Source organism: Rhinoderma darwinii, chromosome 2 (assembly GCF_050947455.1).
Source record: "Rhinoderma darwinii isolate aRhiDar2 chromosome 2, aRhiDar2.hap1, whole genome shotgun sequence".
Taxonomy (NCBI): domain Eukaryota; kingdom Metazoa; phylum Chordata; class Amphibia; order Anura; family Rhinodermatidae; genus Rhinoderma; species Rhinoderma darwinii.
The window spans coordinates 256,549,129-256,569,114 of NC_134688.1; the positions used below are offsets into that span (position 1 = coordinate 256,549,129).

The 19,986-nt window shown below is 38.7% G+C and overlaps 1 protein-coding gene across 1 annotated transcript in view; it reads left to right on the forward strand.

Annotated features, from left to right (window-relative positions):
* The window catches only part of COL9A2 (collagen type IX alpha 2 chain), a 51,234-nt gene extending 32,937 nt beyond the window's left edge, over positions 1-18,297 (forward strand). Inside the window, exons 19-32 of the mRNA XM_075850494.1 lie at positions 21-74; positions 1,074-1,118; positions 6,412-6,465; positions 6,747-6,800; positions 7,375-7,428; positions 11,548-11,619; positions 11,850-11,885; positions 12,047-12,091; positions 13,477-13,509; positions 13,597-13,743; positions 13,923-13,977; positions 15,904-16,092; positions 16,509-16,586; positions 16,673-18,297. Of these exons, the coding sequence (XP_075706609.1) occupies positions 21-74; positions 1,074-1,118; positions 6,412-6,465; positions 6,747-6,800; positions 7,375-7,428; positions 11,548-11,619; positions 11,850-11,885; positions 12,047-12,091; positions 13,477-13,509; positions 13,597-13,743; positions 13,923-13,977; positions 15,904-16,092; positions 16,509-16,586; positions 16,673-16,869 (1,113 nt within the window). The 3' untranslated portion in view covers positions 16,870-18,297. The remainder of the gene's footprint in view (positions 1-20; positions 75-1,073; positions 1,119-6,411; positions 6,466-6,746; positions 6,801-7,374; positions 7,429-11,547; positions 11,620-11,849; positions 11,886-12,046; positions 12,092-13,476; positions 13,510-13,596; positions 13,744-13,922; positions 13,978-15,903; positions 16,093-16,508; positions 16,587-16,672) is intronic.
* Positions 18,298-19,986: the final 1,689 nt, after the last annotated feature.

Sequence of the window (19,986 nt, forward strand, 5' to 3'; positions counted from 1 at the left end):
GTTCTTTCTCTCATGTCTAGGGCAGCCCTGGCCAAAATGGCATTCCTGGTTCTCCCGGTCATCAAGGGCTATCTGTAAGTATCCTGTATAACCTGCTTAGTAAAGAAAGTATTTGTGGCATTTATTTGGCAACAGCTATGTATAAAAAAAAAAAGACGCTATATCTGTTAAAATATTTATTAACACATGGTTGAAGATTACGATGCAGGGTTTTTCTTTTGTTAAAGCAAGTACTTTTGTATTAGAAATAAACATACATTTTTTAGAACAGAACTCCAAACTTGATTGGACAAAAAGGGAATTAATAAAAACCCACTGAAATAAATAAGAACATAATATTTAAACTTTTGGATGTGTCAAGATATTTAATAATTACAATATTTATAAGTAACTACATTATTTACTGTATGTACAATGTTGTAAAGTTATTCAAATGTAGTAAATAGTTTATGGTGTTACCTAAAATCTGCATACTCAGGAACTAATATATTGCTTGCGCTGCCATTTCAGCTGCACAGAGGCTGGAGGGGGAGGGGAGGGGGCTTTCCAAGTCGTGTAATTTTGGAGGGTGTAGAATGCAACATGGGGCCTAGGCATCAGTAGTAAGCTACAAGGAGGTGCGTTTCGGAAGGTGTTGTGAGGCATGGATTAGCAGTGCCAGTGGGCATGGCTTAGCTGCTATCAGTGTGGCTTTGCCTCACTGAAATTCTGCCTGCCAGGGGTCAGCAGTACAAAAAAAAAATGGTTAGTATTCATTTCAGTGGGATTGAAGTGTTTTTTTTCTATGTATGACAAATATACTGTGTGAGTGACATCTGTACGTTGTGTCTATGGCATGTGTCCAATGTGTGTGCGACTTGTCAATGATGTGTATACGATGTGTGAACCATATGTGTCCTAGTTGTTTGTGGTGTAATTTTTGCTGTCATTGTCCGCCCCTGTGTATACTAATAAAATTCCATACATTTACAAATACAGTATATTTGCTAAGTACCCTTTGTTTTATACAAAGTTTATAAGTTCCACCTTGGAGATCTTTTCACAACATAAATTTCCTTCTGTATACTTTCTAGGGTTTACCTGGGCAGCCTGGTGCTAAAGGAGGAATTGGACAAAAGGTTTGTTTTTGACAAATTGAACGTTATTTTTCATGTCCGCATTCTAGAGTGAGGAGTAGTCATTTAGACATGGCATGTCTTCATAGACTGAGATGTATTATGTGTTATTACTATTGTATGTCTACCTGTTATTAGGTGTAAGTCATTCTAGAGACCGCTATGCAGGGAAGGAGAAGTCATACAATTACTATAACCCTGGTCTTCTGCCCTGTTACTGGATAATACTCCTAAAACTCCTACATACTCTGCGGGTGTCAGCTGTTTATCGCTGCTGACATCCATTTCTAATGGCTGAGATTGGAGGTAACTCTGATACAGGCAGTTTAACCGCTTAAATGCATCTGTCACTCCAGCGGGCCTCACGTGGTGTGATTGTGCGGTCCCCTGGTCTGCCATCTTTGTACTCCTATTAAGCCCTGTGGGGAGAATAAAATGCTTCTAGCCGATTCTGTTCGGCAGACAAGCACAATAGCAGCACTCACTGGAGGATGCGGATGCTTGGACTGTGTTACTGGGCATTCGTGTCCACCGACACTGAACACATTAGGTTGGACGTTCTGAGAAGGAATCAAAAGAATACTAAGGGTGTGCCATAATTAGTATCTAACAGCAACATCTAGACACAGGAGCATCTTTTTTTTATTTGTTTTTTAAGGAATACAATTGAAAAATTGTGTTGTTTTATGTGTGATCTAACAGAGAAATGCAGTATTGAATTTGTTGGACAATCCTTTTAAGATTTGCCATAAGAAAAATGTCTTGTGTAACAGAAGAAAGTGCCCTTTTTAAGCCACAAGCTGTACTTAATAGGTACTATTTAAGATTATTTTTTTGGTTTTATTTTAGTTTTTTTAAGGATTTGTCCAAAAAGTGACAAAAGGAATATTATTGTTTTTACATATTTCATATATATATAATGCATACAACTTTCAGCCATAACATTAAAACCAATGAGAGGTAAAGTGAATAATATTGACTATCTCGGTACCATGGTACCTGTCAATGGTTGGGATACATTATTAGTCAGTTCTTGAAGTTGATGTGTTTGAAGCAGGGAAAATAGGCAAGCGTAAGCATCTGTGCGACTTTGATAAGGGCCAAATTGTGATGGCTAGACGACTGGGTCACAGCATCTCCGAAAAGGCAGGTCTTTTGGATTGTTCCCGATGTGTAGTGGTTGGTATCTACCATAAGTAGTCCAAGGAAGGACAACTGGGGAAGCGGTGGCAGTGTCATGGGTGCCCAAGCTGCGTAGATGCGCTTAGGCAGCGAAGGCTAGACCATCTGGTCTGATTCCACAGAAGAGCCACTGTAGCACAAATTACGGAAAAAGTTAATGCTGGCTGTGATAGAAAGATGTCTGAACACACAGTTCATCGCTGCTTGCTGCATTTGGAGCTGCGTAGTGGTCCGGTTAGAGTGCCCAATGGGCATATGAGCATCAGATCTGGACAATGGAGCAATGAAAGAAGACATGTTTTGATGACCTTGTGTGTGTGCGTTGCTTACATGGGGAAGAGATGGCACCAGGATGAACTATCGAAAGAGAGCCGGCCTGCAGAGGCAGTGTGATGTTCTGGGCAATGTTCAGCTGGGAAACCCATGGTTCTGCCATTCATATGGATGTTACTTTGACACGTACCACCTACCTAATGATTGTTGCAGACCAAGTACACCCCTTCATTATCCTCTTTCAGCAGGATAATACGCCCAGCCACACTGCTAAAATAGTTCAGGAATGGTTTGAAGAACATGATTAAGAGTTGAAGAAGTTAACTTGGCCTCCAAATTCACCAGTTCTCATTCTGACCAAGCATCTGTGGAATGTGCTGGAAAAACAAGTCCAATTCATGGAAGCCTTACCTTGAACTTACAGGACTAACGATCTGCTGTTAACTTCTTGGTGCCAGATACCATAGGACACCTTCTAAAGGTCTTGTGGAGTCTATGCTTCGACAGCCAGTGCTGCTTTGGCGGCATGAGGGGTATCTACACAATATTAGGAAGGTGGTTTTAATGATATGGCTGAATGGTATATATTCTAATCATACAATGTAGTCCTGCAAATCCTTTCTCCAAAAGTCTCGAAACATGAACATATAAATGTTATTCAGACTTATGTAAGCCTACAAATAAATTACTAATTACTTTACCACTGAATATACTAGTATACATAATTTTTTTTAAATCAAATACATTTTTATTGAAAATGTTTACAATAGTAGGAACATTCAAAGAGAAAGAAAAAGGTTTTTCCCTTACATCCCCTTACACACCATTTGTACTGAAAGTTCTTAAATAAATAACTTCCGTTTTTATTCTTAGTCCAGCATTGTTATTCCAGCCAACGTTTTGCAGCCAAAAAAAATAGTAGAACCTTGGAGACACAAAAGTCAGTTCCATATCTGATGGCATCATTATTCACCTAACTCAAATACAGTCTGCATCCTTTAGAACACATAAAAGAAGTACTGTGTACAGTGAAAATCTCAACAGAGCATGGATATCCATATACATCAGCAATTAAGGGATTAACAAAAAAACATTATGCGTGATAATATATCCGTATTAAAAGAAGATGTGCAGGCCAGTAATATCCTACTCTTACCTCACCCGCAATCTGGTTTGTGTAAGTGTTAAGGGGGTGCAGATCTAGCCGTGGTGACAATTAATGCTCAAATTTCTTAATAGTACACCTTTTCATGAGAACATATTGTTCTAGTCGCAATACGGCTACATAAAAACTTTGGCTACATATTCCTCAACTGTAGGCGGGTCCGGGGCTTTCCAATAGTATGCAATGAGTTTACGAGCCTGATACAGTAATTGTAAAATGACCAGCCTTTGCAGCAAGTGTAAAAGTGTACCCATGTAGACAGATGATAGGATCAACAGTCAGATGACAGAATTGATGAAATTAGTGAATTGTTTTCTTGATTTATTTATTTATGCCACACAGTGTAGGAAAAGGGTTAGGAATGCCGGCGAATTTTCCAGCTTCCGGACCATCAGCAGGTAGCCAGTCTGCAAAACATATGTTGTGATATGTGCCTAGGAGGAAGCAAGTGACACCTCCCCCAAACCCCTTTCAAAATATGTTGTAGTAAAGCCAGGCGTCTGGGATAGCAAATTCCTTTTCTTCCTTTGGTCTTTGTAGTGTTTCTAATTTTATCTTAGAGTTTTCCTTCTTCCATATTAAGTCTCTGAAAATGCCATTAATTTTGTAAGAAATACGTAGTGGTAGCCACAAAGGGGCATTATGCAAAAGTTAGAAAGCCTGGGCCATAAAGATCATTTTAGCTAGTTTGACCCTACCAATTACAGTGAGGGGAAGAGGGCACCATTCTGCTGTCTTCTGTTAAAACCAGGCCAAAAGTGCCACAATATTTAACGTTTCGTAATCTAATAGTCGTTCACTTATCTGTGTCCCCAAATATTTGAAGGAAGAAAAAATGTTAAGTTGGTCTGCCACTAAGGCAGCGTTATTAGGTTTCTGGCCAATCGTCTAGCGGGACTAGTATACATTATTAGCCTACAGACTAAATGGGCTCCAGATCGATGTAATTAGTCCATAGCTTGTTGACGATTAGGCAGAGGGTGACAGGAAATGTACAGCACTGCAGTGGATACAGATTTATTCCTCAGATAACAGGAACTAATATTATATTATTGAATTGATAATAAAAGTTTGTCTGCTTTGGTCAATTCATAAGGGAGCGACCATAACTGGCTCCAACGCAGGAAAACAATGTGGGCCCATTGATTGCAATGAGTGCTTTGTAACAATAATCCATAATGCTTAGCATTATATTATGTTATTGGGGTTCCCAACAAAGTCATCCTATGATCAACTTGTGTGCTTCTGTTTGAGTTACGTGGTCTAAACCAGACAACCTCTTTAAGCAATTTTCTTACAAATTCTAAAAACTTCTTCACAAAGAAGCTACACTTAAAAGGACCTGGAGCATCTTTTCTAAGAACTCTGCTATGTGCTCCTCCTCTGTTATTCCACCTGTAAATGTATGGATACACTGACAACTAAGTGTTTCCATTCCTCTTGTCAATTGGCATGTCCCTGCACTCAGTGCTAACCGTGTTGGAGTGTGTAGGAACACACCTTATCGACTTATTGGTAACACCCAGTTGTTGATTTTTGTAAACATTTCATGGTGAATAGAAGTATTCACTAAAACCAAAATTAGGAGAACGGACAGGTTCTCTTTAAATATAAATTTAGATTATATTGATTATTTTAAAAACGACTATACTATGATTCTATATATATATATATCTGAGTTTCTGAGCTTAAAGTGTTTTACAGGTCTTTGCTATTGATGACCTATCCTTAGGGTAGGTTATCAACAATGGCAGATTAAGTAGACCATAGGTCCTGGGCTGTTACCCAAACTTGGGCCCGCCTTCTCCACCGCTACCCGGCCGCGACGTAACTATTGTTAACACTACCTTTTTGGGCGAGCATTAACAAATGGGTATGTTATGATTCCCCTTGTCAAAGAGCTGTGTCCCTACATACTGACAGTCTCCAACCATCTTTGACAGTATCACACTGTGCAGGGACACATCCTCCTGACAAGGGGAATGGTAACACCCATTTGTTCATCAGTCCTGGACTGCACAAACGCTTTTTGTGAAATACAAGGATTTCCTATAATAAACATGTCTGAATAGGTGACAGATTCTCTATAAATCCAGTGACTCACTGGTGACATCTTCTTATATTCTAGTAGTTTTTCCCCTCTTTTCTTCTCCATCCGGTCCAGACCTCATGACGACTTCTCCTGGCCATGACCCATTTCTGCAGAATTTGCCACTCAGACGTCTTAGGCTCCTCACTTTTCCAACATTTTCACACCTATAAACGAAGATAACATTCTCATGGTGCCACACACTGTGCCCCTAAATATAATAGCATGATACACTGCTCCCTTGAATAAAATAGTACCTAACACTGTGCCTCTGAATATAATTGTGACAAGCACTGTAAAGTAAAGAACGATACACACAGTGCCCCCTGTAGATAGTGGCATGTAGTAAATGTAATAATAATATGATCATTTTATGTTTAGTAGTAGGATTAGCAGAAGAAACATAAAAGTCTTTGTCAATGTACTAACTTATAGGGACCTGACAAAATTGTAAAAATAAATCTTAAAGGTTTTAGCTAATTATTGAAACGCTCATTGACATTGCGGAGCTTGTTAATAATATGATACATTCCATGCATAATCTAAAATCTATGAACTTTAACCAGCTATATGCTTGTTCCTCACAGGGAGAGCCAGGCTCTCGTGGAGAACCAGGATTCAGTGGAGCACCAGGGAAACAGGTAAGTAAAGATATGTGGTGATGTATTCCAGAAAACTAGATTGTCTATAACTCTTTTATTTTACATACACAGCTTATTTTCTAACAATTTCACAAAAATACATAGACCGAGATTACCTGTTTAAAACAATTAAAATTCTACCTGTAGAATGAAGTTAAACATTGACATCTAGTGATCAGATTATCATGAAACCTTTTTTTTTTTTTTTTACAAAAATATAACACTATTTCTTATGAAATTAAAAAACAGAAAATTCATTTTAGTTTTTCTGTTATTACTAGGGAGAAAGAGGTCCACCTGGAGAAATTGGTCCCAGAGGCATTGTTGGTTTAAAAGTAAGTAAATATTACATTTAAGGCTATGTTCACACGGGGTATTTTGCCGAGTTTTTTTACGCGGAAACCGCGTCGCAAAACTCGGCAGAAACGGCCCGAGAACGCCTCCCATTGATTTCAATGGGAGGCGTCGGCGTCTTTTTCCCGCGAGCAGTAAAACTGCCTCGCGGGAAAAAGAAGCGACATGCCCTATCTTCGGGCGCTTCCGCCTCCGACCTCCCATTGACTTCAATGGGAGGCAGGAGAAAGCGTATTTCTCGCTGTTTTATGCCCGCGGCGCTCAATGGCCGCGGGCGAAAAACGGCGCGATAATTGCTGCGAAAATCGGCGTGCAGGGAGAGGAATATCTGCCTCAAAGTTCCAAACGGAATTTTGAGGCAGATATTCCTCCCCCAAAATACTCCATGTGAACATAGCCTAATACACTACTCTTCTGATAAGTACAATATTATTTATTTCCTTTTACTATTTCATGACCTTAAACACTGAAATTATACAATGGATTTTCTATGTATTCATATAGTTAGAAAAAAATTGTTATAAATGTTATTGCAAGCTATTTTTTTCTTTGTAGGGTGACCGTGGTGAAAGGGGACCAGTTGGGCCTGTCGGGGTAGATGGGAAAGTAGTAAGTATTTGTCTAAATGAAGAATACTTGTAACTTTTTGGAAAAAATATAAAGATTGTTGAAAAAGAATCTGAGAGTCTTGTGCATGATTAAGAAGCATTAAATTGTATTGTCCAGTAGAGAGGAATAGATAGATAGATAGATAGATAGATAGATACAATCCTCCAAAACACAAGACAGCACAAGCTTGAGAAAGGCCCCATGGAGTAGGCCTGACTTGTTGCATGTGGTGAATAAACCTCAATTTTCACTAACCAAGGAGTGCTGTCTCGTGTTTTGGAGGATTGGATTAATTTCTAGGGACACTGGTCACGTGCCCTAACGAGAATATTGCACCCTAACTTCTCGATTTTGGAAGAACTGTGCTGCTTCTTTACCCTTTGCTAAATAGATAGATAGATAGATAGATAGATAGATAGATAGATAGATAGATAGATAGATAGATAGATAGATAGATAGATAGATAGATGGATAGATATTATTTATTACAGGCTTTCCATAATATAGTTAGATAGACAAACACATGGATAGATATTATCATTATATACAGGCTTTCCATAAGATAGATAAATTGGCGTTTGCGGTATACCCATTATATAGGACTAATAGACAACAGATTTGTCACTTGATTGCATCATATATGTGATCAATGTGCATCTGTTGTCCTATACGCTGTAGACTGTCCCCTCTAATTGATGGGAGAGTAGACAGTGAACTCCTGTTGGGTGCTGCGCTTATACTGCCTATTGAGTTTTTTCATGCCATGGAGATGCGCTCATAATAGTAGACCTATCTTACCTGATGACTCCTGCAATTTAGCTAGTGACCTGGTGGCCACTCTCATAATGTCTGGTCTCCCTTATTATTCTCTTTGCTGGTGATACATTTCCATTTATTTTTATGAATAAACCTAGCCACTTCGATCTACAGATCATGAGGAATGCAGCTATGGCTATCTTAGGGTTAAACCTCCCGTTCCTGTCTCTCCTTTCTTCCTAGATAGATAGATAGATAGATAGATAGATAGATAGATAGATAGATAGATAGATAGATAGATAGATAGATAGATAGATAGATAGATAGATAGATAGATAGATAGATAGATCGATATGTGATAGATAGATAGATAGATAGATAGATAGATAGATAGATAGATAGATAGATAGATAGATAGATAGATATGTGATAGATAGATAGATAGATATGATAGATAGATAGATAGATAGATAGATAGATAGATAGATAGATAGATAGATAGATAGATAGATAGATAGATAGATAGATAGATAGATGGATGGATAGATAATAGAGATATTAGATAGCTAGATAGATAGATAGTCTCTCCTTGCTTCCTAGATAGATAGATAGATAGATAGATAGATAGATAGATAGATAGATAGATAGATAGTTAGTCTCTCTTTGCTTCCTAGATAGATAGATAGATAGATAGATAGTCTCTCCTTGCTTCCTAGATAGATAGATAGATAGATAGATAGATAGATATGAGATAGATAGATAGATGGATATAGAGAGAGAGAGAGAGAGAGAGAGAGAGAGAGAGAGAGAGAGAGAGAGAGAGAGAGAGAGAGAGAGGGAGGGGGGTAGATAGAGAGAGATAGACAGACAGACAGAAGAAGAATTTTGCAATACATCCAATTGACATTTAATAATTCTCACAGTAGTTACACTGCAGTGTAGTTAGAAATAGTTTTTCTTTAGCTGTTGATGCTTGTTATATGCTGCAGTACTGCTTCCCACTAGGGGGCGCAACTTAGTCGATTTTAATATATCTATGATTTTAACATATCTAAGATTATCTACTTTAGCCTATATATTTTCTATGTACACTGAAAAGCTACAATGTTACCTATTTTTTGTTACTAATTTATTTTTTAGTGATTATGGAAAATAGCAAAAGAAAACTTAAGTGTAAAGACGACTGAGTAAATATATTGCAATATCTGTTATGAACAATAAACTGGAGTACCTCTTCCTCTATGAAGAAAGTCAGGATGAATAGAAGCATTAGATTAAAACTACACAACACATAAGATGTATGGACATGGCAAAATATGTTCATTAACCTGACATAATATAAATACTAGATAAAAAAAACAATCCAATTGTTCAAAAAGCTCTATCTCTGCTATCTACTAATATCATAGTCAGCAACTAAAGCAATGCATTTCCAGTGTCGTCCTGCGTTTTAGTACATGAAAATTTATAAATTGTAAGGATCTTTTCTTATGGACCTAAGGCACAACACATACTCATTCGACCACAGAGCAGGATAATATATTTTGATTTCATCTGTATACAGGACTCTTGGCAAAATCTTTTGACAACTTGGTATGATAAGAATTTATAGACTAGATCACCTCTAATGTCAAATACAAGATTATTACACCTAGGAGAGCAAATGAAGCACCATGTCGCAGGAGCTATAAAACAGGCAGTGTAGTTTCTACACAGTCTATGAATAATTGTCAAATACAATGGCCCTTACGTATTAGGTACACGTATGTACAGATGAAGTTAGAATTCATTTAAACATTTCCTTAAAAGAGGAAACTTTACCTGGTTGATATTAATGAGGACTGTTTTTGGAATATGGGGTATTGTCTTCCAGAGTATGATGACAGTTTACATTCCTATAGGGAACTGTATTGGCTGTCAACTATTAAAGGTAGCTCACTACCTGTACCTGCAAAACCTAGTGTTCATAAGAGCACCTGCATTGATAAGAAACACATGGGCCCCTAGCAATGCAGGAGACTGTCACTATTTTATGGATGATGTAGATGATGGAGGAAGTTGATTTCTGCCCTAGCAATGCCATTCTAGTTGTAGTTACACAGGGTACAGAAAGTGAATGTAAGTCAATAAAAAAAAAAAAAAAAAAAAAGAGGTAGGAGACATACAATTACACATCTGTTTTAGTGGTCATCTAGGATGGAAATAAATATACGTTATTGTAATTCAGTTTCCAATAATCCCGAAATTTCTATACTCTGGCACCTGTTTCCAACAGAAAACTGGATTATAATGTTGAATTTTAACAAATCTAGGAACGGAAGATAGAGCAGAGAGATTAGGAGACTACTTTGAATAAGAAGCAAAGTGATAGTAGCATTAGTTGTATAAGTCTATTTGGACTGTTTTGCTGGAAGTTCTTTACCCTAACAAATACATGTCACAGACTTTTCAATGTCTGTCTAATAACACAGATTATCTCATAATTCAGCCCCATTATTAATGATGAATTAAAGAAATTTGACAGTTTATTTAGATCGAATAAAACAATGAAACAAAACATAGAGCTGGCATTGACTCCATTCCATATGTTTGTACAAAAGCTGAAGATCCATGTTTTCCAGTATAATTTAAGAATATTCCAAAGAGTGAGGATACCAGGGGTGTATAAGAATCTCGCCCCCTTATCTCTTATATAAAAGCTACAGCAGCATGGAGGACATTATACAGCAGTACTGCGTAGTGTAGTTTAGAATCCAGAACTGGGGTGACATAGACATAGGCTGCTGGTAAGATTTCTATCTCACTCTGCTCCTGTTTCCTCCCCCTGCTCATCCCTCCCTACTCCATAGACTTGTTTGCATCTTGTTTGTGTGACTCACGCTCTCTCTCTGCTCCATTCTATTGGTCCTTCCTTTTGCTCCCCCTCCCTTCTCCATAAACTTTTATAGGCAGGAAGTGAAGAGACGTACCCCCACCTTCTGCAGCCTATCAATTCTGCTCTGTAACAAGGGACGGATTTTTCTTGACAACAGGGGAAGAACAGCAGATTACAGGAAGGGAGACATCTAGTGGCAGTAACTTCACACAGAATTTGCATAGATAAAACAACTGAATTTTAACAGTAAATTACAAAGTTGATCTATATATGGTATAATATTAGATTAGCATAAATTGTTTGAAATGTTAATGTCCGCTTAAATCAGACTGGAAAAGGATCTTTTAATTTGGGCTAATATGTAGTATATTTTTTTATATCTCCATATGTGTCCAGCATTACAGTGGGTAAGAGTATTAGTAAAATGTTAGTTTTGCAGTGAATTCAACAATTTAGAGTCAAATTGTTTGTTTTTCTTATTTTCTTAGGGAGCAAAGGGTGAACAGGGTCCTCCCGGCATACCAGGACCACAGGGTATTCCTGGAGTAAAAGCAGACAAGGTAAACACATGGTAATTTGGGATTATTCGGAATACAAACAATCTTATTTTATTTAATTTACTCCTCTACTCATTAAATCCAAATCATTGTAGCCTGATTCCAGGATTTTAACAGATGCAAAATTGAGGAGGGTTAATCGTTTATAGTATTAAATACCCAATATGTGCATATATTTTACCTACTAATGTCAGGTTTCCACAAACCCACTTATGGCTTCTTTAATTCCACAGGGTTTTCCAGGAAAGGTTGGAGCAAAGGGCGAAGAGGTTTGTATTTTCAGATTTTTTTAAAAATAAGTAACCATAAGCTTGGTGATCTGTATAAAGGAAAATTTGAGGAACATACACACTGCAGTCAAGCATTATTTTCTTCTGTTAATAGTTTGTACGGTTGTCGTACATAATGCTAAAATGTACTCTGCTTTTAGGGTGATCCAGGAGTTGAAGGTTTAGCTGGGGAGAATGGAGAAAAGGTGAGTTAACTTACTGCATAGTGGTTAGAGAAACTTTTACATTTAGTTTTTCTTTTAACTTGTGGGTGCAGCAGAGCTCTATTATTTTTTTGCATGATTTGTGTATCCTGATAAATCTCTAGTTATAAGTATAGATTCGACTTTGGTTACATAACTGCGTAAGCAGCCTTTCCTAAAATACTCCTATTACCTGTTACCTTTCTTAAGCTGAGGCCATTTTTGGTAACAGGAAGGGGGCCACAAGGTAATAATAATATATTTGGAAATTGCTATATAAGACAGCTCAGTAGTTTTAACTGCAGCCTTGTGTAAGACCACAGACAATTCATTGCGATAATACTATGTGTTTGCGACAAAGTCAAGTCTACTGCATTCATCTATCTTAGCTCTGTGAAATCTGACAAATTCAGCTCTGCTATGTTGTATACTGTATACAACATGTATCACTATTCAGTCTTGCCAGTATAGCTGACAGACTCTCAGTCCTTGTCATAAAGATGAGATACTAAACAGCACAACTCAATATAATTTATGTGTCGGCTTGGTAGATGTCCTGAATGTTTAATCAAAATAAATAATAAATGCAATGGTTAACCTATGAACTTTGGATAAACTACCAAGCAATAGAGAAAGTGTTTAGGTGGAAATAACATCTTTGACTGACTGACAATACACAACATTCAGATGATAAAAAAAAAAAGAAAAATATATATGTTTAGGCTAATCTATCACCTTATGGACAATGTATATGATATAAATATTGCCCCATGACAACGAAAGCTGTGTAGGCCATATCTTAGATTGAGCAACCATTCACAGAGCTGTTTTTGAGAGTATACATTGTACAAACATGTGTAGCTTAACAAAAACTGTAAGTAGATTACAATATCCTAAACTATATATCTATATCCATGAGATCAGTTCAGTATCCCATTCAGTATACAAACTACCTAGTCCTCCTACTGTCAAAGCAGGAGAATATACAGTACAATAATAGTCAATAATAACTATGTATAGTTTTTTCTCATGTGATAAGAGTACACAATGATTCTAATAATTTTAATAATTTGTGGATGTACATTTTAATTTTAGAGAATGTTATTTTTTTTTAGCAAGTGCAATAAGGGGTCAAAAGTTTCCCTATCCACATAAGTAGGTGTAGATTTGTTGACAAATCATGCTATATAGGGTTATCTCACTAAATAAATTAATATTTTTATATCTGTTTAATGTTTATTGGTTTACAATGTATCCCGTATTATGTATATGTTTTAGGTGGAGGGGCCAGATCAACTTTTCCAACTTGCATAATGCACAGTATATAATACATAGCCAATTATGTTCAATGTTCACAAGAATGGCTAAAGTATTTATCTGTTTTTCAGGGTGACTCTGGCGAACCAGGTCCCAAAGGGCAGGTAAGTTTGTCTAGATATGTAATTATTTGTTTTATTGACAGTTGCTAAAAGCTTGTGGGTTCAATGCTTTCTTATGCCTCCTTACAGCAAGGTGTACATGGAGAACTGGGCTACACAGGTCCCACTGGAGATCCTGGCCAGCCTGGAATACAAGGTCTTGCAGGGCTACCAGGGCCAAGAGGACTTAATGGAGAGAGGGGTGTCCCTGGGATGCCTGGACGACCAGGAGTTCCAGTGAGTAATATCAAAATATTCTTAAATGATTAGGACAACATCAATCAAAGTGATTATTCATAATAATTGGACTGTTAGGAAGCCAAACATTCATGTCTAGGACAAGCAAATCCCTAAGTGACATCTTGAATTTCACATGATTCTGCTTGATAAGGTTTCAGTAATATTTTGTCTTTCAGGGAAGAGATGCAGGAGATCAACACATAATTGAAGTTGTTCTAAAAATGTTGCAAGGTAAGTCTAGAAGATAAGCCAGATACCAAAGAGACAATTAAGACTGTTCAGATGGTAAAAAGGCCACTGTTACCATTGTCAGATCTACTATTGAAAGACCCGCCGCAAGTGACTTTTCTGCACAAATTCTGGTGTCATATGATTTACCATACAGGAAAAAAACATATGTGGCCATCCTGATCAATGTAATACAGTAAAAATGTATCTGCATTATAGCAAAGGTCACCCATGCCCTTAATTCCTAGAACACGTTATAAGGGCATGACCACACGTGGCGGATTTCCTCCGCAACTGTCCGCATCAATGCCGCACCTAATCCGGGTTGCGGATTACGGCTGCGGATCTGCACAAAATGTGCAGAAAATTGATGCGGACTAGCTGCTGCGGACTGCGGGAAAAGTGCTTCCCTTCTCCCTATCAGTGCAGGATAGAGAGAAGGGACAGCACTTTCCCTAGTGAAAGTAAACGAATTTCATACTTACCGGCCGTTGTCTTGGTGACGCGTCCCTCTTTCGGCATCCAGCCCGACCTCCCTGGATGACGCGCCAGTCCATGTGACCGCTGCAGCCTGTGCTTGGCCTGTGATTGGCTGCAGCCGTCACTTAGACTGAAACGTCATCCTGGGAGGCCGGACTGGAGACAGAAGCAGGGAGTTCTCGGTAAGTATGAACTTATATTTTTTTACAGGTTGCTGTATATTGTGATCGGTAGTCACTGTCCAGGGTGCAGAAACAGTTACTGCCGATCGCTTAACTCTTTCAGCACCCTGGACAGTGACTATTTACAGACGTCTCCTAGCAACGCTCCCGTCATTACGGGAGCCCCATTGACTTCCTCAGTCTGGCTGTAGACCTAGAAATACATAGGTCCAGCCAGAATGAAGAAATGTCATGGCAAAAAAGCAAGACGCATCCGCAGCACACATAACATGTGCATGACAGCTGCGGACTTCATTGCGGAACTTAGAATCTCCATTGAAGTCAATGGAGAAATTCCGCCATGAGTCCGCCACTGCTCCGCAACAGACAGAGCATGCTGCGGACACCAAATTCCGCTCCGCAGCCTATGCTCCGCAGCGGAATGTTACGCATCGTCTAAACTAACACTTCTAAATAGAAGTGGAAGTCAATGCAGAAACGGCTCCGCTGCGGATTAACGCTGCGGAGTGTCCGCAGCGGAATTTAAGTGAAATTCCGCCACGTGTGAACCCAGCCTAAGGCAGATTTATCAATAATGTTGATGATTTGGCGCTGTATTATGCACTTGTTTAAAATAACTCATGATAAATGTCTTTAGTACCACAGATTTGCTATAAAACAGGCACAAGCTGTTCAACGAGTGTAAATCTGGAGTAAATCTGGTTTATGTTTGTAAGATATAATTGTGAAATTCATAAAATTGTGGCACCAATAGTGACTAACAAGTCAAGCCCTCCCAAATTCTTTTTAGACAACTTCCCAAAAGTTGTATAAATGTGTACATGCCACCTGCAACAGTTTTCAGGCCTCTTCTACCCCAGTTATAAAGCTGCCTTATACGAATAAATATGCTTGAACGTCTATATTGCCAACTCGCCACTTTCAACAAAGCAAATCCAGAGATTATGACCACATTTTTGGATGTACGTTGTAATTTAGTTTATTATCGCAATATGACTTGTCATTTTTGACTCCTGGCAACTATGCAAATAATGTTTGTCTAGAATTCCCTATCTACTGATGGGCCCTTCAGAATTCTTAATGACCTCATCACTCTTTGATAGTATTTATCCATGGTCACCTATACATTTACATTCATCTGTATAGATTTTGTCTTGTATGTAGTATTAATATCTAGTAGTTTAATGTTAAAATGTCAAGGATGGAGTCGACCCAGGGAACCAAATATTTTTTTGTGTAAGTTTTAAAAAACTTTTATTGTTCACAGAGCAACTATCAGCTGTAGCTGTCAGTGCTAAGAGAGCAGCCCTTGGCGGAGCTGGCGTCATGGGACCACCTGGACCTCCGGGACCACCAGGCTCACCTGGTGAACAGGGACAACATGGAACACATGGGCCTCGGGGGATCCCTGGCATTGTGGGGGTTATGGGCCAAATTGGAAATACAGGACCTAAAGGTTTGTAAAGTTGTGTACATAGAATTAGAAATGAACAATTAATATAAAATACATTTTTATCATAAGTATAATAATTAAATGAATTGCAGTAAATTGATAGAAATTAATAAATCTGCCTGAATTTCTATCTATGTCCCTGATGCTAACAGATAGGAGTACAGGAGAAAGCTGAGTGAGCAGATGCATCCCAGAGAAGCTACATACGTTATTTTCATAGTATGATTAGTTTGGCATGATAAAAAGACAGTTTTCCACTTTTACTTCTTTCATGTGCATTTGTATCAGAGCTACTAATAGGAAATCACACAGGAAAACCTCATCAGTTACAGTTCAGAAAATACTATACTGCTATGTACTATAGACAGGATACGTTTCAATATTTGCTTAAAGTTCTAAACTTTATTGGATACTACCAGGCAAACATGGAGAGAAGGGAGACCGGGGAGAACAGGGACGTGGACACCAAGGTCTTCCTGGACCGGCTGGAATTCCAGGTGAGACTGGTACAACAACAATTCTTTGGAACAAAGACACGGTAAAGGTTGCATTAGATATTAATTGAGAATTTTCTCTTCCTCAGGTATCCCTGGCATTCCTGGTCAGGCCATTGAAGGAAAAGATGGGGAAAGAGGCCCAGAGGGTGCTGCAGGACAACCTGGTAGACCTGGCTTGCCTGGACCAGCAGGTCTGCCAGGATTTTGTGAAGCAGCAGCATGTTTGGCAGCATCTGCATATGCCCCAGCCTCTCTGACTGAACCTGGCACCATCAAAGGTTAATGATCATACTGTTCTTGTCAAATATTCCCCAGGACAAAAGAGATGAACTGAAAATTTCAGAGTAACATCAAATGGAGCCAATTTCCTGATGGATGGACCCACACCCCAAATAAACCATCCCAATGGGTCCTTACAGCAGAGAGGAGGTTATTGTCAGCAGCAGAACCATTAACTTTGGGAGGAACAAGAGAGAATTTCTAGAATTCAAGAATTCATTGTATTTTCTTAAATCAGTGAACATGTACTATCAACCACTTTCCTCCTAAACACTGACCTCAACACTATCCTTTCTTTTCCAAATTCTTTGGATAATTGAGAATGTTTCTGACTTCAAAGATGGCTTTTGAGGATGTCTAGTCTCCAAATCATACCCACCTCCGGACATATAAAGCAATGTATATTTGTGTCTGATACGGCAGACCTCAATGAAGCCATAGTGCACTCACATATTTGCCCACTGTTCTAAAGCAAAGGGGAGATTAAAAATGCCAATTGTCTGTGTTGCAAATGGTTATGGGGTTTCAATTCTGTTTTGAAAAAAAATTATTTAAATACAGTGTCATGATTAGTTTTACTTTATTTCTATGGTTTTCATTTTGTCGTATGCAATGTAAATGATTTGACACAGACAGACAGGTCACAGGCACCCCCATTTAATCAGGGGCTTAATAGACTTAACAGAGTATTTTAATAGAGTAAAATAAGGTCTATTCCAGAAGGGATTACAGCTGCCTTCAAAGTCTAGAAACCGGTTATGGTAGAGATCAGCTCTGAGGTAAATATATACACATATCCACAAAGTGTTCTAGTATTAGACTCTGGACAACATTCAGGCCCAACCAGAATTGAAAGTGTAAACTATGAGTAAATACACATTGCAGGACTTAAATCGACAGTATTGGACATCATCTGCACAAACTTAGTACTTATTCCGTCTAATATACAAGTGATTGAGAAAATCCTAAAATTAATATATAACCCACAGTGAAGCATTTATGAAAACTGCTGCAAAAGAAAATGGTGCTATACCCACAGTGGTTACATTCTATCACGTGAAGTTTTATTGGTTACTGTGGCTAACCACACCATCTGTGCACCAGTTGTGGAGAGGAAGCGTTGTAAAGAAGCTTTATATTTGCTGAACTGTGAATTGCGCATTGCCTGAATGTAATAGATCTTATGTGACTTTTGGTGAGGTTCGCCCTTCCTTCATGATTGTGTCATGTGTATTGTGGAATATATGTTCTTTTGTGCTTTTCTCTTACTATATAAATCAGTTCTGAAACAACAGCATCTTTCTTCAATCTCTTGGTAGTGTGTAGATTGCATTTGTGTATGATTTGTCATGTCTGTCACCATGTTGTCCCTTGTGTGTGTGTTTCTTAGGTTTCGTTCACATCGGTGTCAGGGCTCCGTTCTGGCGTTCTGTTTGAGCTTTACGTCAGAACGGAACCCTGACTGAAACAAACGGAAACCATAGGTTTCCATTTGCATCACCATTGATTTCAATGGTGACGGATCCGGTGCAAATGGTGTCCGTTTATCTCCGTTGTGCAAAGGTTCCGTCGTTTTGATGGAAGCAATACCGTAGGAACCCTAGCACAATGGAGACAAATGGAAACCATTTGCATCGGAACCATGACCATTGAAATCATTGGTGATGCAAACGGAAACCTATGGTTACCGTTTGTTTCAGTCAGGGTTCCGTTCTGACGGAAAGCTCCGATGGAATGCCAGAACGGAGCCCTGACGCAGATGTAAATGAAGCCTTACGAGTGTCTGTTAGGGCTCATTCAGACGAACGTGAATAATGTTCGTGTGCTGTGAATGGAAATCACGCGCAGCACACGGGCCCATTGATTTCAATGGGTCTGTTCACACATGCAGGAGTTTTCACGCAGCGAGAGTCCGTTGCGTGAAACTCACTACATGTCCTATATTGGTGCGTTTTCACGCACCTACGCGCCCATTGAAGTCAATGGGTGCGTGAAAACCACGCACCGCACACGGATGCACATCTGTGTGTGGTGCGTGATTTGCACATCAATTCAATTGAAAATAATAATTAAAAAACAAGATGTGCTTTGCGAGTGCGTGAATAATGCATGCCACTCGCAAAGCACACTGATGCATAACGCAACACACACGGACCAGATTCACACACGTTTTTTACGCACGTGAATCTGATACGCTCGTGTGAATGTAGCCTGACTTTTGTTATGTTCTGTTTTGTTGTGTTTGCTGCGTATCTATCTTTACTGTTTGTGTTATGTGTGATATGTCAATATCTGTTGTCAATGGTATGTGTTCATCTTAAAAAATGGGAACTAGGATTACTACTTTTCGCTATATGTGAAATAAAATATCACTTATTGCATAATACCTTGGAGTTCTGAGTTCCCATTTTTTGTATGTTGGCGTGGAAGCCTACTCACGCAACCCTTGAAACACGGAGTGCTGCGGGATCAAGAAAGTACCATGTGTTCATCTTGTATCCTTGTGACGTCATTCTTGTCTTGTCTTTGTGTATGTAGAGCTATGTGTTACAGTGGCTACATGTTTCCTGTGCTACATGTTTCTTGCAAGAGCCCGGGGCCTTGGTGCCTGTGGAGGCTCAAAGGCCACATAAGACGTTACCAATATTATTAATGGAACATGGTAGGTGGGGGCCACTGTTAGAGAATTTTCATCGGGGCCATGATCTTCAAGTGACGCCTCTGTTTGCAACTGTTTTTGTTATTGTGTGTATGTTGTCCATGTGTGTAACCTATTGGATCTGCTTCCGATCTGTAGGCCATGTCTTGGTGAATTTCATGGGCTTCAGTTTGCTTCTAGGTGTTGTTCCTGCTTCTTCTAAGCCAAACAATCAATGTACCTTTTGCTTTTTGTCTTCATATGTTTAATGTGTTTATGCGTATTTGTCACAATTACATGTCTTTGTTGTTTGTATGCCATGTGGGAAACATTGAGCATGTACTGTATTTAGTATATAAAGGTGCTTGAAATCTTCTGCCGCTCTTCACTTTTTGTCTTGCAGTTTTTCTGTACTAGGCTACGTAGGGCGCTTATGTCTTTATACATTCTGCTTGTTATCTTTCCTTTGTTAGTACACTACCT